The sequence below is a fragment of the Vulpes lagopus genome, chromosome 1, assembly GCF_018345385.1.
Source record: "Vulpes lagopus strain Blue_001 chromosome 1, ASM1834538v1, whole genome shotgun sequence".
Taxonomy (NCBI): domain Eukaryota; kingdom Metazoa; phylum Chordata; class Mammalia; order Carnivora; family Canidae; genus Vulpes; species Vulpes lagopus.
The window spans coordinates 96,785,535-96,813,173 of NC_054824.1; the positions used below are offsets into that span (position 1 = coordinate 96,785,535).

Genomic DNA, 27,639 nt, shown 5'->3' on the forward strand with positions numbered 1-27,639 from the left:
TGTTGTTTTTTGGTTCTTTGATGTATTTTATGGGGGTAGGAAGGAGAATAAGAGAAATTATCATTCCTCTTATACTTGTTTAGCTGACTTTAACTTTCTTGATTTGTTTATTCAGTAGTTTATCTGATCATTTGGTTGGCTACTTCTCAGGTGTACTTTTATTCTTCATTATAGCAGCATTTTTTTTTTTTTTTTAGCTTTGTGTAATTAGTAACCTAAACAAGCATGCATGTGCACGCATCATGCACACGCACACACACCCAAATATATATATATTTAAAATATATTTAAAAATATGTATGTGTGTGTGTGTGTGTATATATATATATATATATATATATATTTAAAAATTCTTTTTATTTGAGTGTAGTTGACATACAGTGTTACTTTATTTTTTTTTTATTATTATTTTTTTTAATGGAAATTACATGGGCATTGGAACACTGGTGCTGGGTTTATTTTTTTTTTATTTTTTATTTTTTTTTTGTATGATAGGGACACAGTGAGAGAGAGAGAGGCAGAGACACAGGCAGAGAGAGGGAGAAGCAGGCTCCAAGCACCGGGAGCCCGACGTGGGATTCGATCCCGGATCTCCAGGATCGCGCCCTGGGCCAAAGGCAGGCGCTAAACCGCTGCGCCACCCAGGGATCCCACAGTGTTACTTTAGTTTCAGGTGTACAACATAGTGATTTGACTAGTTTAAATATTCTACTATGCTTACCACAGGCATAGCCACCATCTGTCACCATACAGTACTATCACAGTATCATTAACTATATTCTTTATGTTATGCCTTTTATTCCTGTGATTTACTTATTTCATAACTTAGAAGCCTTTATCTCCCATTCCTCTTCACCCATTTTGCCCATCCTGTGACCCTTCTCTCCTCTAGCAACCATCAGTTTGTTTTCTGTATTCGCAAGTCTGATTCTACTTTTTGTTTGTTTATTCATTCATTTGCTTTTTAGATTTCACCTATGAATGAAATCTTAGGGTATTTGTCTTTCTCAGTCTTCACTAGGTATTGTATGCTCTGTCTCCATCCATGTCATTGCAGGTGACAAGATTTTAGTCTTTCATATGTGAGTAATACTCCTCTGTGTGTGTGGGTATCTGTGTATGTGTTTGTACACACTACATCTTCTTTATCCATTCATCTATCAGTGGGCACTCAGACTGCTTCCATATCTTGGCTATTGTAAATAATGCTGCAGTAAACATAGTGGTGCATGTATTTTTTCAAATCAGTGTTTTCACTTTCTTTGGATGAATACGGAGTGGTGAAATTATCGGATTATATGGTATTTCTCTTTTTAATTTTTTGAGGAAATTCCATAGTATTTTACACAGTGGCCGTAGAAAACCAGTTTACATTTTCAGCAATAGTTTATGAGGATTCCTTTTTCTTCACATTCTCACCACCGCTTGTTATTTTTTGTCTTTTTGATTTTAGCTATTCTGGCAGGTGTAAGGTGGTATTTCATTATGGTTTTGGTTTGCATTTCCCTGATGATTAGTGATGTTGAACACTTTTTCATGTGTTTGTTGGCTATCTGTATATCTTCTTTTTTTTCTTTTTTAAAGTATAATCACCATTTATTTTTTTTCTGGAGAACACTTTTTCTTAGTCGTTAAGGACTTAGCTCCTTACATAGGCTTCGGTAGAGGTCGTTGGACAGCACCTGTGGGTCTGAATCGGGGTGAGGGTGTCCGGTCCTTCCGTGCTTCACAAGAGTGATTCCTGATTACCTTGCTGTGAATGGCACAACTCACGCAATAATGTAGTTTCACAAAGAGCCTAGGAAGCACATAGGCGTCAAAGACACTCACTTCAGAAATGTCCCTGATGGCGGCGGCCTCTACTATGTTCCGAATAACGAACTTCTTAATGGCCTTGTCCTTGGGCATACAATGGGCGCAGTTGGTGCAGTGAATAGGCTGCATGTGGCCATGGCCTTTTTTGGCACGACCATTATTCCTTCTTTTGGTCATCTTGGGTGCAAGACTGAGAGAGGATCCATCTGTATGTCTTATGTCTCTTCAGGTCCTGCCCATCTTTTTTTTTTTTTTTTTTTTTTTAAATTTTTATTTATTTATGATAGTCACAGAGAGAGAGAGAGAGAGAGAGAGAGAGAGAGAGGCAGAGACATAGGCAGAGGGAGAAGCAGGCTCCATGCACCGGGAGCCTGATGTGGGATTCGATCCTGGGTCTCCAGGATCGCGCCCTGGGCCAAAGGCAAGCGCCAAACCACTGCGCCACCCAGGGATCCCCTTGCCCATCTTTAATTGGATTTTTTTTGTGTGTGTTGAATTGTATAAGCTCTTTATTTATTTTGGATATTAATCTCTATCTGATACAGCATTGGCAAATATCTTCTCCTATTCACTAGATTGCCTCTTCATTTTGTTGATGGTTTCTTTTGCTGTGCAAAAGCTTTTTATTTTCATGAAATCCCAATTGCTTATTTTTGTTTTGATTTCCTTGCCTGAGGAAACAAATCTAGAAAAATGTTGCTAGGGCTGATGTCCAAGAGATTACTGCCTGTGTTTTCTTTAGGTAGTTTTATGGTTTCAGGTCTTAAACTTAGGTCTTTAATGTTTTTTGTTTAGGTCTTTAATTTTGAGTTTAATTTTATGTATAGTGTAAGAAAGTGGTCTAGTTCATTTCTTGGTATGTAGCTGTCTCATTTTCCTGACATCATTTCATTGAAGAGACTGTCTTTTCCCCATTGTATATTTTTGCCTCCTTTGTTGTAGATTAATTGACCGAGTAGGTGTGGGTTTTTTCCTGGACTCTCTATCTTGTTCCATTGATCTATGTGTCTCTTTTTCTGGCAGTATCATACTGTTTTGATTATTGTAGCATTGTAGTAGCTTGAAATCTGAGATTGAGATCTCTCTAGCTTCATTCTTCTTTCTCAAGATTGCTTTGGTTATTTGGGGTCTTTTGTGGTTACATATAAATTTTAGGATTATTTTTACTGGTTCTGTGAAAAATGCTATTGGTATTTTGATAGAGATTGCATTGATTCTGTAGATGACTTTGTGTGGCATGGGCATTTTAACAATGTTAATTCTCTAAATCCATGAGCATGGTATATCTTTCCATTTATTTATTTGCCTTCAATTTTTTTCATCAGTATTTTACAGTTTTCAGAATACAGATCTTTCACCTCCTAGGTTAAGTTTATTCCTAGGTTTGTTTGTTTCTTTTTTTTGGTGTAATTGTAAATGGGATTGTTTTCTTAATTTCTGCTTTTGCTTTTTGTTATTAGTGTAGGGAAATGCAGCAGATTTCTATATATTCATTTTGTATCTTGCAACTTTACTGATTTCATTTATCAATTCTAATAGTTTTTTGGTGCAGTCTTTAGGGTTTTCTATATATAGTATGTCATCTGTGTAGAGTGACAGTTTTATTTCTCCCTTACCAATTTGTTTGCCTTTTATTTCTCTTCTTGTCTGATTGCTAAACTTCCAGTAATATGTTGAATAAAAGTGGTAAAAGTGGACAACTTTGTTCCTGATCTTAGAGGAGAAGCCTTTAGCTTTTCTCCATACAAGTATGATTCTTTTAATGTAGTGTCAAATTCAGTTTGTTAATATTTTATTGATGATTTTTACATCTATGTTTATCAGGGATATTGGCTTGTAGTTTTCTTTTATTGTGGTGTCTTTGTCTGGTTTCAGTATCAGAGTCATGCTGGCCTTGTAGAATAGTTGGAGAAGTTTCTCTTCTATTTTTTGGAATAGTTTGAGGAGAATGGATACTAATTTTTCCTTATGTTTTTTTTTTTCAAGATTATATATTTATTTGAGAGAGAGACAGAGACAGAGAAAGAGCAAGCAGAGGGAGGAGCAGAGGGGGAGGGACAAGCAGACTCCACACTGACTGTAGAGCCTGACATGGGGTTCGATCTCATGATCCTGAGATCATAACTTGAATTGAAACCCGAGTCAGGCGTTTAACAGACTGAGCCACCCGGGCGCTTCCTAACTCTTTAAATATTTGTAGAATCATCTATGAATCTATCTGGTCATTGACTTTTTGTTTGTTCTTTGCTTATTGATTCAGTTTCATTTACTAGTAATTACTAGTAAATCATTCAGATTTTCTATTTCTTTCTGATTCTCTTTTGGAAGATTGTATGTTTCTAGGACTATATTCATTTTTTTCTAGGTTGTCCAATTTGGTATGTAAATTTTCATAGTAGTTTTTATAATCCTTTGTATTTCTGGAATGTTGTCATTTCTCATCTTTCATTTCTGATTTTATTTGAGTCCTCTGTCTTTTTTTCTTGATGATTCTAGGTAAAGGTTTATCATTTTGTTTATATTTTCAAAGACCCAGTTCTTGGTTTCATTAATCTTTTCTTTTCTTTCTTTCTTTCTTTCTTTTTTTTTTTTTTTTTTTAGTTTTTATTTCATTTATTTCCACCCTGATCTTTATTATTTCCTTCCTTTTAGCTTTGGGCTTTGTTGGATCTTTCTTTTCTGATATCTTTAGGTATAAGGTTAGATTGTTTGAGATTTTTCTTGTTTGTTAAGGTAGGCCTATATCACTATAAACCAATCCTAATCTTAGAACTGCTTTTGTAGCATCTCAGAGATTTTGGACTGTTGTGTTTTTGTTTTCATTTGGCTCCATGTATTTTTTTTTCTTCTTTGATTTCTTTGTTGACTCTTTGGTGATTTAGTCTCCACATTTTTGTGTTTTGTTAATTTTTCGTTTATGGACCTCCAAACTGCTATGCATCGTCTACATTTGGTGTCATAATTGATTAAGGTAGTCACCTAGTGATTTTTGGTTCGTTTTGTTTTGTTTTGTTTTGTTTGTATGTACAGAGAGCAGCAGCCTTGCTATACTCGCATAGGCTTATGTCTTTACCGTTACTAGTACAGGGTGGGCAGAAAGAAGGAAGTTCCTTTTCTGCTCTAACAATGACATGATAGGGGAGTTTCTTCTTGCTTATAGAAACGGCTTTCCTAGGGGTGCCTGGGTGGCTGAGTTGGTTAAATGTCTGCCTTCAGCTCCATCACAATCTAAGGGTCCTGGGAACGAGCCTCACCTCAGACTCCTGCTCAACAGAGAGCCTGCTTCTCTCATTCCCTCTGCCCCTCACCCCCCTCCCTGTGCTCTGTCTCTCTCAAATAAATAAAATCTTAAAAAAAAAAAAAAAAAAGGCACAGGCTGCCCAAATTAGGTTTCTTGGAACAGTTGTTCTAAGATGCGGATTATGTTAAAAGGATTGTAAGGTCAGTTAAGTTGGATAAAGCCTGTGTCCTATTCCTTTCTTAAAGATTCATTGTTATATTAGAATAATAAAGGTACTGAGAAGTTTTTCATTAAAGAAATCTGCTTAAGATTGATCTGTTGTTTCTCAAATTTGTCTCCACCAACATCATATGTTGGGTTAGAAAATGTATGTAAGTGTAGGTTAAATTAACTTGTTTATCTTTGCTTAAGATGGTTAAGTCTGAACAGAAGTAATTGAAGTTTTAGGGTTTTATAATGCTTTGTTATAGTTCCATAACTTCTTGAATCCACATATAAGTGTGTAAGACACTGTTTCAACAGTATAAGAAAATAAATCAATGAATTTCTGAAAAAATGATGTTGGTTCACTTTAGATGAAAAGAACTCTAATTTGAAATTTTAATTTTAGAGTCTTTCAGACATTTTAAAGAGTAACATATTAATTTATTCAAACTGGTTTTAATTGCAAAGTCATAAAAATTCCTGTTATTTCAGAGTACTGAGACGAATACATCAGTACCAAAGAAAATGTGTAAAAGGTAGGTTCATGCTGTAATAGTGTTTTTTTTTTTTAGATATTTAAATTCATATACAGATACGTACACCTTGATTTCTTCTTTTGCTTTTCACAGGCCATGCATTCTCATACTAGATTCCTTGAAAGCTGCTTCTATACAAAACACAGTTCAGAATTTACGAGAGTAAGTAATGACAATTTTACTCTCAGTCTGTTATCTAAAAAATCTGAGTAATTTTGAAGCTACTTTAAGAATTACTGAAAACACTATGTATCTGGAATTATAATTTACTATGTATTTAGATGTCTACATACAGATCTAATCAATAATAAATATCCTATTGTATGTTAATATTCAAGTATTAATATTTCTCAAATATCAACTTGTATAAAGAGCAAATTCAGAATTTGTATTCATAATCTAACAAGCATATTTTTATAAAGGAGCGTTGCAGTTTATTAGTGGTTATCAAAATATTTTAGAAAAAATGAGGACTTTTTCACATTTTTATTAGTGTGTATGTGTGTAATTTTGTAATTAACTGTAGGATCTGGAAATAGCAACTAAAGTTTTAAAATAATCTGTTAGTTTACTTCATAATATAAATGAGTTTATGTGTATGAGTTATGAAAATTGAGTTATTGAAAAAAGTCTAGCTTTAAGTTTGAAACTCAAATGACTTTCTTTTAAGTAGTAACCCTTGAAGCCTCACATACTATAATTTGTACTGTTAAATTTGGAAATTTGTCGTGAGGCAACACCTCAGGCAGCAAATGTTTTTCCTTCTTTATGTTGAATAATCAGGAATTTCTACTAGAGTCACTGTACTTTTTGATGATTCAAGGTATTTAGAGGTAGAGTGGGAAGTTAAACGAAAAACTCATCGGGAATTCAGCAAAACAAACATGGTGGACCTATGCCCTAAGGTTCCTAAACAAGATAATAGCAGTGATTGTGGAGTATATTTACTGCAGTATGTGGAGAGCTTCTTTAAGGTATGTAAAGATGTAAATAAATTTTTATTCGCAATTACCAGTATATAATCACAAATTACTGGGCAAACAAAGCAGCAAGAAAAAATTACACTCAAGAAAGAAAAAATAAATAAAGCCACATATAATCCAGATATTAGAGTTATTTCACAGATAAGAACTTTAAAATAGTTTGAATAATATGTCAGAGAAAATAGTCAAAGGTGAACAAAATGGATAAAGATGAAATCTACTAAAAAAACCAAGTGGACATTCTAGAGCTGAAAATGATTAATATATGAAATTAAGAATTTACTGGAACTTGTGATGAGCACTGGGTGTTGTATGTATGTGATGAGTCACTCAATTCTACACCTGAAGCTAATATTATATTGTTTTTTAACTAACTGGAATGTAAATAAAAACGTAGAAGGGAAAAAAAGAACTTACTGGTTGGATTTGATAGACTTGGATGCAGCAGAAGACAGGATTAAACTTAAAAAAAAAGAGGGCAATAGAAGGAATCCTACTGTATTTCAAAGAGAAAAAAAACGTAAAGAACAGAATATAAAAGACAAGTGTGATAAAGTCAAAGTGTAATTTATATGTAATTAAGAGTTCTAGAAGGATTAGGATAGGAGAGAGAGAAAGGCAGACAAAAATTTGAAGAAAAAAATTTCAAAACTAACAGACCGGTATATTCAAGAAGCTCAGAAAACCATAAGCTAGATTAATAGAGTAACAAGTGTTATTTTCTAGCTCATCAGTGATGCTATAGGTAGCAGTATTTAGGCAGAAATTTTAAAAGCAAGAAATCGCTCTTTGCTTTTTAAACTGTCAGCTCATTACTTTAGTCATTACCAACATAATTTGTGAAGCCCTTCTCCCCTCTCTGAGGGTCAAGGGTTAGGACTGCAAGTTCCAACCCTATTACTGCATTGGTGGTTGTTCTGGCAACTAGCCCCATTTTTTCAGTGTGGTATTCTGAAGATGGGTATAGGAGTATAGGGTATTTTTGACTAGTACTTGAGATACTTTCAGCATGTAAGGGTTATAGTATATGGTTAGAACTTTTGATATAATTGGGGAGGAACAGTAATACATAGTTTTGGGTAAATTATGTAGAATTACATCTCAGTAGAGCTGTAATTTTAAAAAGCTAGCAGTTTCTTATTTCTTGTAAAATGAAATTAAAACAAGTTTAAATTGTACTGCTAAAGTGATTGCATTCTTTTTTTTCTCTCATTAGGATCCTATTGTTAATTTTGAACTTCCAATTCATTTGGAGAAATGGTTTCCTCGTCATGTAATAAAGACCAAACGGGAAGATATTCGAGAGCTCATTTTAAAACTTCATTTACAGCAACAGAAGGGCAGCAGTAGCTAGTTAATCTGTACAAACATGACACAGATGTTCTATAAGATTACTGGAAAGCCGCTTACCAGCATTTGTGTTAGTCAGCTCACAGAAAAGAAAATAACTTGTGGTAGTTTTATAAGTCATTGAACAGTATTTAAAATATATAAGATATATTATTAGATTGTTGAGATCTCATAGATGCAGTGGAAAATGGGGGGTGATATAGATAAACTTATTAGAAATTAAAATTTCAAAAATATTGGATATTTTTCTGATTAAATATGCTTCTGATTATGCAATAGCATATGTAAATGTGGGAATGTTTTTGTAGATAATAAAACTATGTGATCTGTACTTCCATAAAACTGGGAGTTGAGGGGAGTTAGGTCCTCCCTGGTGCCAGCCCCAGTGCTTGTCAAATTTGTTGACAAGTCACATTATATTGTAATTCTATTCTTTGCAGCTCAAGCATGCAGTATGAATACTGTGTATTTTTTAAAAGAAGAATTTAGTATTAAGGCTTCAGAAAATGCCATTTACGGCATCCCTTTTGTATAGTGTAAAAGAAGACATGATGTTAGGAAGATGATAAAAATGGACTCTTTCAAAGCGCAGCTTATTTTTCTCAATTGCTAAATGAAACCGTTACTCTACTGTAATTGTTACATGTTTTCTTTTTCTTTTGATGTCATATGTGGGGATCTAAGAATTTAGTTCATTCATTAGAATGGAATTTGGAATGAAAAAATCCTAGCTGTCCAAAACAGGTTTTTAAAAATTACATATGTAGCTCAACTTATTTCTTTGAGGTATAGCTTTATCAATATTGTCTTCTGTCTAATTCTGATATCTTAAGATGTATGTACACAGTTTCTGTAAGTATAGAAGATAAAATTGGTGTCCTCTTAACTTTAATTAAAAAATACCCTCAAAATCTTATTTATTGTTAGGACTAAATATATAATTTTATAGCTCTGTTTACCTGGTATTCATCTGCAAAGCCAGACTGCTCGAATTGCTTTTATATTTGAAATTGTAGGTTTTAGAGACCTAAGATCCCTATGGGGCATAAGTTTTATTAAATGTTCAGGTAACAATTTTGAATTCATGTGATGATGGTGGTATTATATGATTAAACACTTCCCAAACCTTTAATGTTATCAGGAAAATTTTGAGGGGACAGTTATATTGTATTTTCTCAGATAAGAAACATGCTTTTTAAGAGTATTATTTTAATCTTCTGTTTTATGCATCTCTTGGATTTATATTGTTAACTGTATAAGAGCAGTGAAGCAAGGGCAATTTAAGATAAAGCTAAAAGTTGGAACATTTCATTTCAAAATCATGTGAATTTGAAGTTTGAAGTTGTCAGTTAAGCCTCATTGTTTTTGAGTTTTTGTTAATCTTGTCACCGTCTTTATATTGTTAAAGATATTTGTCTTTTGGGGATTTCTTATAAAGATGGTTGTAGTTACATGTCTTCATTCCCAATTTGTGTGTGTATGGGAGGGTATTTTTTAAAATGACTATTATTTGTATATCTAATTTTGGGAAAGCAAGTATGTAACACATCTTCTTGTGACTTCTTAATTTTTTTGTTTGTATGTTTTTCAAAGGTACCACTGTCCTTTATCATGTTTTGAAGATTGTTTAAAATTCATTTTCCTAAATTCATGTGGAAATAATGCGTTGAATATCAACATTTTATATTAAACCTGTTCCCAATTCATTAAATTACAGCGTAACTTTCTTTTCTTAAGAAACATGAGCTATTCTTGGAAACAAATTTTCAAATTTATGATACCCAGTGCCTATCTTATAACTGATACTTAGGTTAATTTTTATTTCTACTTTAACAGACACATAGTTAATTTGTCTGCTCAGGAAACATTTTTGGAGCATCTACTAGAGGTAGGCAATTTACTAGGTATAAAAAAATGAATGGCAGCTTTTATTCCTGAGTCATTTATAGTCTAGTGGGAGAAATGGGCATAAGAATAGCTTTAATATTCCTGGTAAAAACTATCTTAGAGTTTCTTTTAGCTCAGGAGGGAGTTCATCCTAGCTGTGTGTGTGTTAGAGGTGATAGAGAGGTAGTGAGAGGGTTGTTACTGTACAGGGACAGTCTTCCTAGAGAAAAGAATACTGTTTTTAATTTACAACTCTGGGGTTAAAAAAGGTGATAGCTTTTTTTTTTTTACTCCCATCCAATCACTTAACTAGGACTTAGAAAAGTTTAATGCCTCTAATAATCAGCGTGTTTCCTTTTTATGTTTACAGGGAAAAATAGGGCTCATACAGAACCCTTGCTAATCTGGTTGCAATCTATGTGCTGTCATCATCTTTCCAGTGTCACCTGCTTTTTAATCATATAAAGTTATTCATTTATGCTGTAATTGCTTTTGGCTTAGCACTAAGCTTAAGCCTTTTCTTCCTAGCAAATTATTTTGGGTTTTCTTTCTTTCAGTAGTGTTTCTTTGGAAATGTACTGAACTAAAATAAATGTGAAATGTCATCTGTATTCAGTATTTTTTTTTTATTGTGAAAATGAAAATGACCTCTAATTGTTGAACTATGTCTGGTCTGGGAGGACTGTGAGTAGACATACATACGAGAAATATATAAAACTTTATTGGAAAACAAACTTTACTTCCTTCTGTAGAGTCTCTTATAATTGAGCTTGTCTTTGTGGAAATTTGGAAACTTTGCCTAGAGGCCATTACAAGCTTTTGTGGGTGTGAGGCTTCCTTATGCTGGTATGGTCTACACCCACCCAGCTGGTCTCTTCTCTTATAACTTAGTGTATCCCTTTTGGGGGCTAAAGAAATCAGTCAGGACTATTTTATTTTAGGATTTTCAAGAGAAATATGTTTTAGATCTTTACAGAACTTTTTATTTTTTCCAGAGAACTTACTAGAGGTACATGACATAAGATATAAATACAGGGACGCCTGGGTGGCTCAGCAGTTGAGCTCCTGCCTTTGGCTCAGGGCGTGATCCTGAAGTCCCAGGATCGAGTCCCACATCTGGCTCCCTGCATGGAGCCTGCTTCTCCCTCTGCCTGTGTCCCTGCCTCTCTCTCTCTCTCTCTCTCTCTCTCTCATGAATAAATAAATAAAATCTTTAAAAAAAAAAAAAAAAGATAAATCCAGTGCTATTCAATAGTAAATCCTAGCTTCCCCAGAGACTTGGACTACTTTAATTCTATTCCACTAGGTTTACTTGATAAAAACAACTGTCCTAATACAAAGAATTTTATTGGTCCCATATCCTATCTTGGTTAAGAGTTCTCCATGTACATAAACATACCAGGCCTCATGTTTAATAGCTAATGAAGCAAGATTCCAAAGTTATCATGTGGGTGTGATTTTTATTGTACTCTTAGTATGTGCCAGGCACTAGTCTAAGCATTTTCTGTGTATTAACTAAGTTAGTCCTCACAACAGCTCTATCATGAGTTATCCTTACTATTCCTATTGCATTTTATGTATAAGGAAGAAGACATTAAGTAGTTATAAACCAAAGATTTTCAAATTTCTTATCAAGGAGAGAAATTTACAAGACAATAATTATGCCAAAAAGAAATCGCTCCAGGAAAACTAGCTAGAACTGGTTTTATACCTAGCTCTGTATTTCTGAAGTAGATGGGTATAGTTGGTCTGGGCTTACAGATCTTATGCTTTAAATCATAGGCCCTGGGGCATATCAGTGGCATAGTCAGTCAAGTGTCTGACTCTTGGTCTTGGCCAGATTGTGATCTCAGGGTCCTGAGATGGAGCCCCAGGTTGGGCTCTGAGCTCATTGTGGAGTCTGCTTGAGACTCTCTCTCCCTCTGCTGTTCCCCCCCAACCCATGCTCTCTCAAAATAAATAAATTAAAAACAGAAACAAAAACATCACAGACCCTAGAAGAACCCAGTTTCAACTAATAGATTCAGAAAAATTGTAAAACTCAGTGAATTATATGTGAAACGTTTTTAAGCAGGCTGCCAGTTAAAGGCAAAGAACCCGTTCATTAAGAGCTTAGCTGGCTAGATTAGAATAAAGAAATTGTCTCTCCCCATCTGTTCTAATTAGCTTATCTCTTCCGCTTTCATAGCTGTGCTGGATTTCAGGAAAGAAGTGAGAGGTATTTTGAAAGGACACCATTTTTATTTAAGCTAATTTATAATGGTTTGGGAATACTTGTCTGTTCTCAAACATAAACTCTTAAATGTTAGACCTTTCCTATAATAATTTGTTCCTGGAAGTTTCAAGCCTTTTGGGGTGTTCAAGTTAAGGATTTTGGCTTCTCCTCATTCCTTTGATTGTGGCCCAAGTGATTATGTTTCCTCATTTTGGGAAGATTTCTCTGGGTATTTTGATATTTGTCGTGATAGAAGGAAACCTTACATCATTAACAGGTATTTAAAAATCTATATTGTTTTTATTTGTATACTTATGGTAAATTCTCTTTAACATTATTTAAAAAAAAGAATAACATTATTTGATATGACTTATAAGAAGTTGAATCAAATGCTATTCTGTTAGTCTTTGGTATTCATTTAAACTTTTAAAATCTCTCCTAATAATTTTAGTTTTCTTCTTTAGTAAGTTCTACTTCAAACTTACTTACTTCTTATTTTTTGTGTTGCAATTGGATGTATAGTTTTTTCAATAACTAAGAATCTTGAAATAAAGAAGAAGGAGTTATATGGAGAAAAGATTGCTCATTCCTCCTCTCCTTAGGCATGCATGTCTATAATCTGAGCAATGGCTTCAAAACTGAAATGGGGCTCAAAAATCCATTTTTCTTTGTTACCTTTACTACTGTATCTTCATTATCAGAAGACTTGTTTATGCTTTCACTTTGTAGCACAAACCTACCTGTCTTTAGAAGATATCCAAGAACCCAACAGTGCAGTTTCTTTTCTCTTGACTGACTCAGAATCCACGGACACTTCTCTTTCTACTGAAAAGAAACTACCTCTGGACCACAGAGAAACTGAGAAACAGTGGCTACTTAGAAGAAGGCGGTCTATTTTGTTTCCTAATGGTGTGAAAACCTGTCCAGGCGAAAGTGTTACAGAGGCTGTGGCAAACCATGTAAAATATTTCAAAGTACGAGGTTAGTAAACATCTAAATCCTGTGGCTTTGTGATGAAATTTAAACACTAATATGTTTGTTGTATCTTGTTAAAATTCAAAGTTTGTGGGATCCCTGGGTGGCGCAGCGGTTTGGCGCCTGCCTTTGGCCCAGGGCATGATCCTGGAGACCCGAGATCGAATCCCACATCGGGCTCCCGGTGCATGGAGCCTGCTTCTCCTTCTGCCTGTGTCTCTGCCTCTCTCTCTCTCTCTCTCTCTCTCTCTTTGTGTGACTATCATGGATAAATAAATTTAAAAAAATAAAAATAAAAAAAATAAAATTCAAAGTTTGTGATAATTTAGACACTGAGACAAATATGATCTTTATATTACCTATGGAAAAAGACGTTGCTAAAAGTATGGTATTTATATAGCTTCAGAGGAAAGTTTAAGAGTGGAAATGGTTTAAATCTTTTAAGCGTGTCAAAAATATCAGTTTATGTTATTGGAAAATTTAATTATGTTTACTTCTTCATTAAGTAGTTTATCTAGGGGATCCCTGGGTGGCGCAGCGGTTTGGCGCCTGCCTTTGGCCCAGGGCGCGATCCTGGAGACTCGGGATCAAATCCCACATCGGGCTCCCTGCATGGAGCCTGCTTCTCCCTCTGCCTATGTCTCTGCCTCTCTCTCTCTCTCTCTGTGTGACTATCATAAATTTAAAAAAAAAAAAAGTTTATCTAAATATACCCACAAAATATATTTTCCATGGTATACTTACTTAGGTAATAAGTTACTTTAGATACATGAAAATACAATACATTTTTTAAATTTTTCTTTTTTTTTTAATTTAAACCCAATTAACCAACATACAGGACATCGTTATTCTCAGATGTATTATTTAACAATTTATCAGTTGCATATAACACCCAGTGCTCGTCATACCATATGTTCTACTTAATACCTTTCTATATTTTATAGTTCAGACATCCTGCAGATTCATGCTAGTTACTCTCTGGTTGGTACACATAAACCTTATTATGTCTAAAATGATGCCACTTCTCACAATGGATCCTAAAGCAACAGAACTAATGATTTTATTTTTTTTAAAGCTTTTATTTATTTTAGAGAGCAAGCAAGAGAGAGAGTGCGTGTGTGCATGGGGGTCAGTGTAGGAATGAGGGAAGGACGAGTAGAGAGAGAGGGAGAGAAAGTCCAAAGCTGACTCCACGTGAGTTGATGCAGGGCTCTATCTTGTGACCCTGATATCACGACCTGAGGCTTAACCCATTGTGCCACCCAAGTGCCCGCAAGATTTTATTGTTAATTAAACAGTATTATCCTTGATCAAATCCCTTTTTATTGTGTGAATTCATTCTCTATTTTAAGTTTACTAACCAAAATTGCTTAATTGACCATAATGGATTCCAAGGATTCTCAATTTTCACTTTTTGCTGCTGAAGAGACATTAAAAAGCCATAAGATGTATGTATTACTAGTAAACTAAAGTGAAGGTTGATGATTAGATGGTAGTGAAACCAGGCTTGCTCATTTATGTAGTTATTCCACAAATGTTTATTGGGCACTTATTTGCCGTGCCCTGGACTATATGGATATTTGATCTAAGCTGCTACTTTTATCTTCTCCTTTCCTTCAACTTGTCCTTCAACTTGTCCTTCATCTCCCCTTCCCTCACCAAAGAAAGTGTTTTTGTTTTTTCAAAGCAAACTTTTTTTAAGTGTTTATTTAAATTCCAGTTAGTCAGCATACAGTACAATATTACTTTCAAGTACAATTTAAGAGATTCAACACTTAAATACAGCACCTGATGCTCATCAGAGCAAATGCCCTCCTTAATCCCCATCACCTATTTAACTCATCCCCCAGCATTTCCCCTCTAGCAACCCTCAGTTTGTTCTATTAAGAGTCTGCTGCTTGGTTGGCCTCTCTTTTTTAACCTATCCTCGTTTGTTTTGTTTCTTCTTCACTTGAGTGAAGTCATATTTGTCCTTGTCTGATTGAATTATTTCGCTTAGCATAATACTCTCTAAGCAAGTGTTTTTAAGAAAATAAACACCAGATATTATATATATTTATATATTTGTTTTGTTTATTAAAGTAGTACTGTATTAGTATCTTTTTAAAAGAGGGTATTTGAATCTCTTGCTTGTATTTTAGGACTATCAAACATTATTAAGCAATAAGCGTTTTTATTTTTTTAACGGAATTCCATTGATTGTTCCTTTTGTGTATGGGGTGTGTACCAGAAGTGGCAAATTCTCAAGAGAGTGGGAAAAGAATAAAGGACTGAAGATAAATGAGAATGACAGTTTATAACTTAACAAAATATGATTTCTATTATCTGGAAGTTAAAAATAAATAGATCAGAGTATCTACATAGGTGCTGGTTAAATAGTGAAGAGGAAATAACCGTTTACGAAATATGGTTATATCAAGTCAAAAAAACGAATGTTGGCCAGGATGCAGAGAAAGGGGAACCCTCTTACACTGCTGGTGGGAATGCAAGCTGGTACAGTCACTCTGGAAAACAGTATGGAGGTTCCTCAAAAAGTTAAAAATAGGTCTACCCCATGACCCAGCAATTGCGCTTCTAGGTATTTACCCAGAGGATACAATATAGTGATCTATAGGGGCATCTGCACTCCAGTGTTTATAGTAGCAATGTTCATAATAGCCAGACTGTGGAAAGAGCCCTGATGTCTATTGACAGATGAATGGATAAAGAAGATGGTGGTGTATATGTATATATATATACACAATGGTATATTACTCAGCCAACAAAGAAATGAAATTATGACATTTGCAAAGATGTGGATGGACCTGGAAGGAATTATTGTAAGTGAAATAAGTCAATCAGAGAAAGAATTATCATATGATCTCACTCATATGTGGAATTAAAGAAACAAAACAGAATCATAGGGAAAAGGAGGGGAAAAATAAAATAAGATGAAATCAGAGAGGAAGACAAACCATAAGAGACTAATAACTATAGGAAATAAACTGAGGGTTGCTGGAGAGGAGGTATGGGAGGATGGGGTAACTGGGTGATGTAATGAGCACTGGGTGTTATATGCAGCTGATGATTCACTGTACTCAACCTCTGAAACTAATAATATGCTATACGTTAATTAAATTTAAATAAAATAAAAAAGAGGAACAGATCAGCAAAAAAAAATGTGGGTCTTTTAATTTCTTTGCTATTATATTTATAAATTCAAGAGATACTATGGAAAAAGAGACCAACAAAAAGAAAAGCATCCCTAGAATAATTGATTTTAAAATACGATGCTTTGAATGGGATCATTGGAAAGGTACCTCACAGAGCTAATAGTGTTTGGCGCAAGCACATCAAGGTGGTAGCACTGTTGATAGATCTATTGCTGTCATTTGTAAAGAATAAATATGTTTTTGAAAATTAAAAATTATTTCAGCATAGGTTTTGAAGAGATACTCTTATTTATTTATTCATGAGAGACATGGAAAGAGGAGCAGAGACATAGACCTAGACAGACTGCCTGTGGGGGGCCCAATGTGGGACTTGATCCTGGGATCATGCCCTGAGCCGAAGGCAAACGCTCAACCACTCAGCCACCCAGGTGCCCCTTGAAGAGATTTTGTAGAAATAATTGGATAATGCCCTTAGAACCAAATGTTTGAAAATTGGAGGGAGAGATACATTCAATGTCCAACCAAGGATCTTAGCTCTTCCTACCAAGCTAATTCAAATAATGGTATGCCCAATTTTTCCTATAGGGGATTTGGCTTCAGTTCCTAGTTGGTGTAACAAATTTGAAAAATGTCTTCATTTAAGCAGGAACCAATTGCATTTGAACCTAATGATTTGTAAAATTAAACAGATATTTAGGGTTCTTGGAATTGAACACAGTTAGTAGTATCCTCCCACTTAAAAAATTACATTTGTAGTTGGACTTTTAAAATATCGCTTTATGAAGGTATACTTTGATGGATTATAAGCTGTATACTTAAATTATACTATATGATTAGTTTTGACAAATGTATTTACCCTTGAAATTATCATGCAGTCAATGAATTTATCAGTCACCTCCAAATATTTTCTCATTTACCTTTGTAATCTCTCCCTCCCTCAGAACACTTCTCTTTATCCTAGTACTAAGGCAACCCCTAATCTGATTTTTATCAATCACTATAGATTGTTTGCGTTTTCTACACTTTTATATATAAATGTAATCACATACATACACTTTTTTATCTGGCCTCTTTTGCTTAGTGTAATTATTTTGAGACTCATCTATGATTTTTTGTGAATCAGTGGTTTGTTAGCTTTTATTGTTGAGTAGTCTTCTATTTTAGGGTATATCACCTTTGGGGATATTTGGGTTGTTTTCAGTTACTGGTGATTATAAAGAAAGCTGTTATGAACATTTGTGTTTAAAGTTATTTTTTTTTTTAAACTTTTTTTTTTTTTTTTTAAAGATTTTATTTATTTATTCATGATAGTCAGAGAGAGAGAGAGGCAGAGACACAGGCAGAGGGAGAAGCAGGCTCCATGCACCGGGAGCCTGACGTGGGATTCGATCCCGGGTCTCCAGGATCGCGCCCTGGGCCAAAGGCAGGCGCCAAACCGCTGCGCCACCCAGGGATCCCACATTTGTGTTTAAGTTATTGTGTGGACATATGCTTTCTATTGGTTAATAAAAGAGTAGAATGGCTGGGCCTCATGATCGGTATATGTGTAACTTTTTGTGAAGTTGGTAAACTTCAGTGTGTTTTCCACTGTGGCTGTACCATGCGCAGTATATTAAAATTCTAGTTTTTCAGCATTTTTGCAGTGCTTGGTATAGTCAGTCTTTTAAAACTGTAACCATTCTAGTGAATACAAAGTGGTATCTTATTGTGGTTTTAATATGCATTTTCTTAATGGCTAATGATTTTGAACACCTTTTTTATGTGCTCATTCACCATTTGTGTATCTTTTTGGTTAAGAGTTTATTCAAATATTTTGCTCATTAAAAAAATAATTGGATTGTTTGTCTTATAGAGCTGTAAGAGTTCTTAATGTAGTCTAAATACAAGTTTTTTGGTCAAATACATGTTTACATATACTTCCACCTCATGTATGGCTTATTTTCTTTTTTTTTTTTTTTTTTTTTTTTTTTTTTTGGCTTATTTTCTTTATGTCTTTTGAGGAACAAAAATTTTAAATTATGATGAAGTCCAGCTTATCCTTTTTTTTTTTTTTTGGACCATGGTTGCCTTTGGTGTTATATCTTGCCTAACCCATAGTGACAAGTATTTTCTTCATTCTTTTCCTGTAGAAATTGTGTAATTTTTAGGTTTTGCATTTAGGTCTATGATCTATTTTGAGTGAATTTTTGTATATGGTGTATATGGATCAAAGTTAAATTTTTGCGTATGCTTAGCCAATTGTTTTAGCACCACTTATTAAAAAGATTATCTTTGGGGCACCTGGGTGGCTCAGTTGGTTAGGTGTCTGATTCTTGATTTGGGCTGGTTATGATCCCAGGGTGGTGGGATTGAGCCCCTCTCTGGCTCTGTACGGGGCATGGAATTTGGTTGACATTCTCTCTCCCCCTCTCCCTCTGCTCATCCCCCTGCTCTTGTGGTCGCTAAATAAATAAAGAAAAACTTTAAAAAAAAATTTTTTTTTAAGTTTTATTTATTTATTCATGAGAGACACACAGACAGAGACAGAGACAGAGATACAGGCAGAGGGAGAAGCAGGCTCCATGCAGGGAACCTGATGTGGGACTGGATCCCGGGTCTCCAGGATTACGCCCTAGGCCAAAGGCAGGTGCTAAACTGCTGAGCCCCTCTGGGCTGCCCTTAAAATCTTTTTTTAAAGAAAGATTTTATTTATTTATTCATGAGAGAAACACAGAGAGATTCAGAGAGAGAATGAGGGAGAAGCAGGCTCCCTGGGGGAAGCCTGATGCAGGACCCAATCCTGGGCCCCTGGGATCATGCCCTGAGCTGAACACAGATGCTCAACCGCTGAGCCACTCAGGCATCCCAAATAAATGTTAAAAATAAAGATTATCCTTTCTTGCTTTTGCACCTTTGTCGGAAATCAGTCTTCTGTTTATGGTGGGTCTATTTCTTCACTCTTCATTTTCTTCCACTGATCTATTTGTGTATTTTTATGCCAATACCATACTGTCTTGGTTACAATAAGTCTTTTAATAGGGAAAGTTCTTCAGCTTTGTTCTTTTTTCAGATTTGCTTGGTTATGCTAGGTCCTTTGTTTCTCATATAAATTTTAGTATCATCTTGCCAACTTACACAAAAAGGGCTGCTGGAATTTTGATTTGAATTGTGTTGAATCTATTGGTTAATTTGGGAAGAATTATCATCTTAATAATATTGAGTCTTCTGATCTATGAACATGATATATCCCTCTATTTAGGTCTTCTTCAATTTCTCTTGGCAGAGTTTTGTAATTTTTTAAAAGATTTTATATATTCATGAGAGACACAGAGAGAGGCAGAGACACAGGCAGAGAGAGAAGCAGGCTCCATGTAGGGAGCCTGATGTGGGACTCTGTCCGTGGACCCCGGATCACGCCCTGAGCCGAAGGCAGATGCTCAACCACTGAGCCACCCAGGTGTCCTGCCGTTTTGTGATTTTTGATGTATAGGTCTTACACATCTTTTTTTTTTTTTTATCAGATTTATCTTTTCTACTTTTTTTTCATGCCATTGTTAATGTTATTTTAATTTCTGATTGTTCCTTGCTAGTATATAGGCATAAAAATGTTTTTTTTATATATTGACCTTGTATTCTATAACTTGCTAAATTCATTTATTAGTTCTAGCAGCTTTTTTTTGTGTATTTCTTAGGGTTTTCTACCTAGATGATTATTTTACTTGCAAATAGAGATAATTTTACTTCTCATCTTCCAATTTATATGCCTTTTATTTCTTGCCTTATTGCACCAAATTGATCTGTATGCTTTGGGCACCACAATTTTGAGAGGAAAATATTACCCTAAAAAAAGACTTTGTTCTGTACTGGATTTCTGTGTACTGAATAATATGCACAGCCTGCCTCCTAGTAACAGGATTAAAGACAGCTTAAATGCAGGCATTTCCTTCTTCAGAATATTGTCATCACTTTTTGCCTTCCTCCAGCAGTTTACAGGGCAGGTTTTTTCTGCCACAAGAGAGACATTCGTAGATCACCTATCTTCTCAAAAATAGAAAGTTATCTTCAACAGTTCCTAAAGGCTATATAAAAATTGTTTGACAAGGATGGGACTTCAGAACTTGTCTACTTCTAGACCATAGTGAAGCGGGTGGCAATTGTCTCTGGTGTACTTTTGCCCTTCTTAGTACCTCTTTCCCTGGGACTGTGATGATTTCACTCTTCTGTACTGTCTGCAATGTCCTATCTAGGTTTCCCCTCTCTGAGCTGCATGAGGGCTCCAGACTACCCCCCGCCACCCCTAAATATCCTCCATTATTAAAATGTACGTGTGCTGAATTCTATATTCCACATTAGTTAATCAGACGTTATTGTCAGATGCCTCCCAACTGGAAAGCCGTTGGATAATTTTAGGATGTATTACCTTTCTGGACAGAATTACATTTTTTACCATTTTATTGAGATATAATTTACATACCATACAATTTTTCCATTTGATGTATAGAATTCAGTGGTTTTCTATTTTATTCTCAGAAATATGCAACCATTATCACAGTGAGTTTAAGAACATTTCATTACCTCCCACCCTTTAGTCATCACTCTTTTATCCCTCTGTTTCCCCTATGCCTCTCCCCAGGCCTAAGCAATCATGAATCTGCTTTTCATTTCTATAGAGTTGTCTATTTAAGGATATATCAAATAAATGCAATAATATAATATGTGATCTTTTGTGACTGGCTTCTTTCACTTTGCATAATCTCTTCAATATTCATTCATGTTGTAACATGCATCAGTAGTTTATTTTTTCATGGCCAAATAATAATATTTTCTGGTATGGATAAACCACATATTGTTTATCTATTTGTCAGTTTTTGGGCATTTGGGATGTTTTCAATTATTTGGGTGTTTTCCCAGGGGTAGAATTTCTGCGTTATATGGTAACTCTATGTTTAACCATATAAGGAACTACCAGATACTACTTTCTAAAGTAGCTGTATCATCTTACGTTCCCAATAGTGGTGTGTGAGATTCTGATTTCTCTACGTCTTTGCTAGCACTATGATTTTCCTTTAAAAAAAAAAAAAAGACACACAACCATCCTAGTAGATGTGAAGTGTTATGCCCTGTTTTGATTTGCATTTTTTAAATGATTAGTAACATTGAACATCTTTTTATTTGCTTTTTTGGTCATTTGAATGTCTTCTTTTGAAAAATGTCTCTGGATCCTTGCTTATTTTTCAGGTTTCAAAAAATTATTATTGAGTTGTAACAGTTCTTTATGTATTCTAGATACAAGTTTTTTATCAGTTAAATTACTTGAAGGCATTTTTTTCTCATTTTGTGAGTTGTCTTTTCACTCTCTTGATGGTGTCTTCCATGCATTAAAGTTTTTGATTTTGATAAAAGTCCAGTTTATCGATTTGTTCTTTTTGGTTATTTTAGGTTCGCTGTAATTCCATATGAATTTTAGAATTAGCTTGTCAATTTCTGTAAGGAAGTCAACCAATGTTCAGATTGGCTTATATTGGATCTGTAAGATCAATTTGGAGATATTACCATCTTAACAAGGTTAATGATTCATGTGTGGATGCTTTAATTTGCATTTCTCTGAAGATGAATAATAGCACTTTTTTCATATACACGTGATCTATTTGTAGCTCTTCCTTTGTAAAGTGTTTGGTCCAGTCTTTTACATGTTTTAAAAATTGGATTGTTTGCCTTTTTATTAGGGAGTTGTAGAAATTCTTTAAATATCCTAAATACCAGTTCTGTGTCAGATATATTTTTTGAATATTTTCTGCCAGACGTATGGCTTGTCTATCCATTTTTTTAAATAGTGTCTTTGATGAATGGTTGTTACTTTTGATAAATTCTAATTTCTGTCTTTTACTTTTATAGTTGTTGTTTTCTGTGTCCTGTTTATGAAATTTTTGCCTGTCCTCAAGTTATATAGATATTCTTCTGTGTTTTCTTTTAGGACCTTTATAATATTAGCTTTAATATTTCAAATTATTTTTGTGTATATTATAAATAAGTTACTGAGATTTATTTTTTCTTTCTTTTTAAGATATATAGTTATTCAGTCTTGTATCTTTTATAACTTCTTTGAATCCCCTTTTTCATAACTAGACATAAAAGTTTCATAACTTTTTTTTTTTTTTTAAACTCATAGATGATTTATTGCTTTAAGTAACTAAACAAGAAAGAGAAGAGACAGGCTGTTGTTTGGGTCAAGACAGTCGGCATTCTCTCTCCATGGTTTGCCAGTTGCATCTACTTAAAGCCTTAACAATACTTTCTGGACAATAAAAACACGTGATAGCATACATGGAAACAACTTGGCCAATGATACACTGATGAAAATAGCACGTAACAAGGGCTCCTGACTGGTCGGGTTGCCCTGAAATGACAGAAGGAACGGGTGTTCATACGATGTGCTGAGTACAAAACCCTTAAAAATTTTTTTGGCATTAATACTAATACAGAATACTTTCTTGGACATTCTGCAAGAGCAGGTGCACACACAGCATTACCTCTTCACTTCCAGATTACCAGTATCTATGGGAATACTTTGAAAAAGCCGGGAGGTGGGGCACCTCCCCTCCCCGCTGTCATTTTCTCATTTTCTTTGCCAAAGCAGCAGGGTCTGCGGGGTTGAGATGGAGAAGGGCACCTGATGGCCTCCAGGGGCTGTAATGTCACCAAGTAGCTGCAGAGAGCAGCAGGGAATGGACAGGGCCTCAGTGGGTGGGCATGGGGTAGACATTCATTTTTTGTTTGTTTTTACCAACTTCAGACTTTCTTCACCTTTGCATTGTCTTTTGGAGGGCACTGAATTTTCATGTGGAAGCTTCAAAAAGAAAGGAAGAATTCTCAGTCTACAGGTGGTTAGCTCTGCCTCAGTCAACCATGGCTGAATTCTTCTGTTTTGCTGTAGTGTCACAAGTTCTGAAGAGCAATTATAAAGATGCAGTTAGTTCACTGGAAGAGAAAATTGAGTTTGCAGCCAAAGGTTCATTTTGACCCTTAAGTCAATTGGTGGAGGAACTTTAAATATTCATTTATTTTCCTCTCTGTTAAAGCTTAAGACTTGTTTTTTGGCTTAGACTATCTTCTTCCATCAAACAACTGTGAAACAACCAGAATCTATTGATGATAACATTGGTATTCATGTAGCACTAAGCAGTTTATAAAATACTCTCACAGGTAGGTAGATAAGGCTGTAATGATTCATCCAGTTAAACAAGAGAGAGGAGTCCATTGAAACATTGAATGGCTAGATAAGTTACCTGTAGTTATGAAGCTAGTCTATGGTAAGGATAGGGCAAGAATTTAGATCTTCTGACTGTGAGTTCAGAGGATCTACCTCCATATACTACTGGATAAGCATTCAGTTTTCTTGAGGTGAAAAATAATGGTTTTGATCTCTATGCATTTGCATCTGTCTTTCTCTCTCAGCACTTTGTTCCTCTTCCCTTCCCTCCCATCTTAATCTGTTGTCCACAGTGTCTGGTATTTGGCCAATGAAATGGTTGCAGGATAGCAATACACTATATAAAATATGTAGATAGCCTGTTTAGCATCCTTTCAGATTTGATCCTTTGAATAACTTAGCAGATAGATTGAATTAATTTTTATTTTAATATAGCAGTACATTTCTCCTGAATATCAGGGTTTTTTTTGTTTGTTTGTTTAGTTCTCCTATCTTTAGAAAAAATTTCTTTTGAGCGTAAATGACACCCAATGTTACATTAATACAGGTGTATAATATAGTGATTTGACAAAATTCTACATTATGCTATGCTCACCACAAAAGTAGGTACCATTTGTTACCATGCAAAGCTATTACAGTACCATTGACTGTGTTCTGTGTGTTGTTCCTTTTATTCCCATGACTTATTCATCCCATAACTGGAACCCTATATCACTCACTCCCCTTCACCCATTTTGTTCATCCCCCCACTCCTCACCCCTCTGGCAACCACCAGTTATTCTCTACTCTTCTCTCTCTCTCTCTTTCTCTTTCTCTCTTTTAGTTAATAGATTTTAATTTTTAGAGAAGTTTCAGGTTCAGAAAAATTGAGCAGAAAGTCCAGAATTACCTGTACTGTCACTCTTCCATGCACACATTTTCCCCTCTCATTAGCATTTTGTGTTATTGTATTGCATTTGTTATATTTGATGAGCCAATATTGACACATCATTCTTAACTGAAGCTCATAATTTATATGGAGTTCAGTCATTGTGTTGTTTATTCGATGGGTTTTGAGAAATGTATAATGACATGTATCCACTATTACAGTGTCCGACAGAGTAGCTTCCTTGCCCTAAAAAAGCCGTTGTGCTCCATCTCTTCATCTCTTCCTTCCCCCAATCCCTGGGAACCATTGATCTTTTTATAATTCTCATAGTTTTGCCTTTTTCAGAATGTCATATCATTGGAATCATATGATATGATTTTCAGATTGGCTTCTTTTACTTAACAATATACATTTAAGTCTTCACTGTGTCTTTTCATAGCTTGAAACCTCATTTCTTTTTATCACTGAATAATATTCCATCATATGAATGTATCACAGTTTGTTTATTCTTTCACCTATTGAGGTATTCTCAACATCTGCTCCATATTTAAATAGCATAGACATGGTTTTTTTTTTTTTTTTTTTTTTTAAGAGATGGGAAAAATACCCTGCCTATTAGGAAGTCGGTCAGTTCCCTCTGTAAGGGAAAGGAGTGGAGAGGATGAATTCTCTTTATATCTGAAAAGTTTAAACTGGACATAGATCGACAGAAGAGCTTTGACTGAGAATCATTCCCATGTTCCTCCAGAAAGGACACTATGGACAAGAGGGTCTTGAGAATTTGAATAAACAAGTTCGTGAGAGTTCTCAAGTTCTCATTGAGTAAACAAGTTCTCATTGTGAGAACCTCAAAGTGCATTAACTTTCCATAAAATACTTCTCTGTTTTCCAGTGTGTCAGGAAGCTGTCTGGGAAGCCTTCAGGACATTTTGGGATCGGCTTCCTGGGCGTGAGGAATATCGTTACTGGATGAATTTGTGTGAAGATGGAATTACAACTATATTTGACATGGGCACAAATTTTAGTCAGTCTGTGGAACATAGAAGTTTAATTATGAAGGTAAGGGTGCTAACAAGGGAAGAATTGCCCGACTATTATAGAGGCACCTATACACAGTTAAAACCTAAAGGTAGAAAGAGCAGATGCAAATCCCTGCATTACTTTTTGTTGTAATTCTGCTTTTTGAGTGAGCTGCCGTAGGGCATAGCAATGTCTTTTTCCTATTTGCCACAATTTAGAAACTTTACAAATATTATCTTAAATACTGTTTTTATAAATATATACCTTAGACTGAAGAATTATTCACTGAATAACTCTGAGCTTTTATTATGAGTCTAATAAAATTAGATTAGTATATCTGAAAGTAATACAATAAATCATCCAATTCTTTCTACTTTAAAAATTTTATTTCTAGTAAAAGCATGCTATTAATTTCTTCCAATATTTGGTCCTACCCTGGGATGATCTCATTAACTGGAGGCAAACTAGGGAAAGAAATATGATCTGATAAATATGGGTGGACCCCAGACAAATTTTGTAGGGTTATAAACATTTTGAAGATATGCAGGTTTTTGTGTGTTTTAAAATGCACTCAACTTTTAATCATGGTACTCAAATTTTTAAAAAAATTTTAAAAATATTTTATTTATTTATTCATGAGAGACAGAGAGAGAAAGAGAGAGGAAGAGATACAAGCAGAGGGAGAGGCAGGCTCCATGCAGGGAGCCCAATGTGGGACTCGATACTGGGACTCCAAGATCATGCCCTGGGCCGAAGGCAGGCGCTAAACCATTGAGCCACCCAGGGATCCCCCATGGTACTCAAATTTTTAAGCTGCAGTGTTGCATTGTTTTTCCATCACATTTTATTTTTTATTTTTATTTTTTTTATTTTTATTTTTATTTTTTTTAAATTTTTATTTATTTATGATAGTCACAGAGAGAGAGAGAGAGAGGCAGAGACACAGGCAGAGGGAGAAGCAGGCTCCATGCACCGGGAGCCCGACGTGGGATTCGATCCCGGGTCTCCAGGATCGCGCCCTGGGCCAAAGGCAGGCGCCAAACCGCTGCGCCACCCAGGGATCCCTCCATCACATTTTAAAAAAGATTTTTATTTATCTATTTGAGTCTTCTGTCATGTTTTTAACTCTTCAATATTCATAATTATGAGAATAGTTACCAGTTATTTAGTGTATACAATGTACCAGGCCACATATTAAACCCATTAAAAACATTATGTTTAATAAACAACAATCCTATAAGGAGGTACTAATATCCCCAACTTATCAGAATTATTCCTTATTCTAGATTACAAACCCAGATGGGCTGGAGCTTAAATTCAAACCCTCTTCTCGTTTTAAAAAAAATTATGTTTTTCCCCCTTTACCATTGGGCCTCCCTTCTCAGTTATTACCACTTTTGCAAACTGCTAAATTTGGTAATATGGAATATTGCTTAATTTGCTAATATGGAATACCTATTTAGCGAAAAAAAAAACACGTACACATATTTACACGCACATACACACACTCTCTTTTATTTATATCTGTGTTATCCATCTCAATTGTGTCCATAATATAGAATCAGCTGATAGAGCACCAAATACATACGATACAGAGTTAGTATTACCATAACAACAGCTTCTTATAATGTTACATTGGAAGGTATTTTTTACAAGTAGAACTTTTAGAAAGGTAAGATCAGAAGGCATTGGAAATATACTTTTTTTAAAGATTTTATTTATTTATTTATTTATTTATTTATTTATTTATTTATTTATTTATGAGAGACAGAGAGAGAGAGAGGCAGAGGGAGAAGCAGGCTCCATGCAGGGCGCCCGACGTGGGACTCAATCCCAGGTCTCCAGGATCACACCCTGGGCTGAAGGCGCAGTGCTAAACTGCTGAGCCACCAGGGCTGCCCTGGAAATATACTTTCAATGACTATTTAGTACAACATGCAGACAAAGGAAGTGATATGTCACCTGGATTGAGTTTCCAATAACAAGTTTGCTGAACAAGGAGAAGTTTGGGATAAACAGTCCAGGCAGAGGGGACAGCATAAACCAAATGTTTGTAGGAAATGACTTGGGGGGATCCCTGGGTGGTACAGCGGTTTGGCGCCTGCCTTTGGCCCAGGGCGCGATCCTGGAGACCTGGGATCGAATCCCACGTTGGGTTCCTGGTGCATGGAGCCTGCTTCTCCCTCTGCCTGTGTCTCTGCCTC

The 27,639-nt window shown here is 35.1% G+C and overlaps 3 protein-coding genes across 8 annotated transcripts in view; 2 read left to right on the plus strand and 1 right to left on the minus strand.

Annotated features, from left to right (window-relative positions):
* The window catches only part of SENP7 (SUMO specific peptidase 7), a 150,918-nt gene extending 139,786 nt beyond the window's left edge, over positions 1-11,132 (plus strand). For all 4 annotated transcript variants that reach the window (XM_041757248.1, XM_041757255.1, XM_041757265.1 and 1 more), the window contains 4 exons: positions 5,753-5,796; positions 5,890-5,958; positions 6,620-6,770; positions 7,996-11,132. In XM_041757248.1, coding sequence (XP_041613182.1) covers positions 5,753-5,796; positions 5,890-5,958; positions 6,620-6,770; positions 7,996-8,133 — 402 coding nt within the window. In that variant the 3' untranslated portion in view covers positions 8,134-11,132. The remainder of the gene's footprint in view (positions 1-5,752; positions 5,797-5,889; positions 5,959-6,619; positions 6,771-7,995) is intronic.
* On the minus strand, positions 1,569-1,992 carry LOC121492042 (40S ribosomal protein S26-like). The gene has a single exon (XM_041757285.1). It carries the CDS (start codon positions 1,990-1,992, stop codon positions 1,648-1,650), a length of 345 nt encoding a protein of 114 aa, XP_041613219.1. The 3' UTR covers positions 1,569-1,647.
* Positions 11,133-11,159: 27 nt separating the features above from the next.
* Positions 11,160-27,639, plus strand: part of IMPG2 (interphotoreceptor matrix proteoglycan 2) — an 89,783-nt gene continuing 73,303 nt past the window's right edge. For all 3 annotated transcript variants that reach the window (XM_041757220.1, XM_041757228.1, XM_041757236.1), the window contains exons 1-2: positions 11,160-13,212; positions 25,308-25,474. In XM_041757220.1, coding sequence (XP_041613154.1) covers positions 12,858-13,212; positions 25,308-25,474 — 522 coding nt within the window. In that variant the 5' untranslated portion in view covers positions 11,160-12,857. The remainder of the gene's footprint in view (positions 13,213-25,307; positions 25,475-27,639) is intronic.

What these genes read in the sequence shown, in the direction of transcription:
- LOC121492042 (XM_041757285.1), bottom strand. Translation starts at nt 1,992, where the DNA reads ATGACCAAAAGAAGGAATAATGGTCGTGCCAAAAAAGGCCATGGCCAC.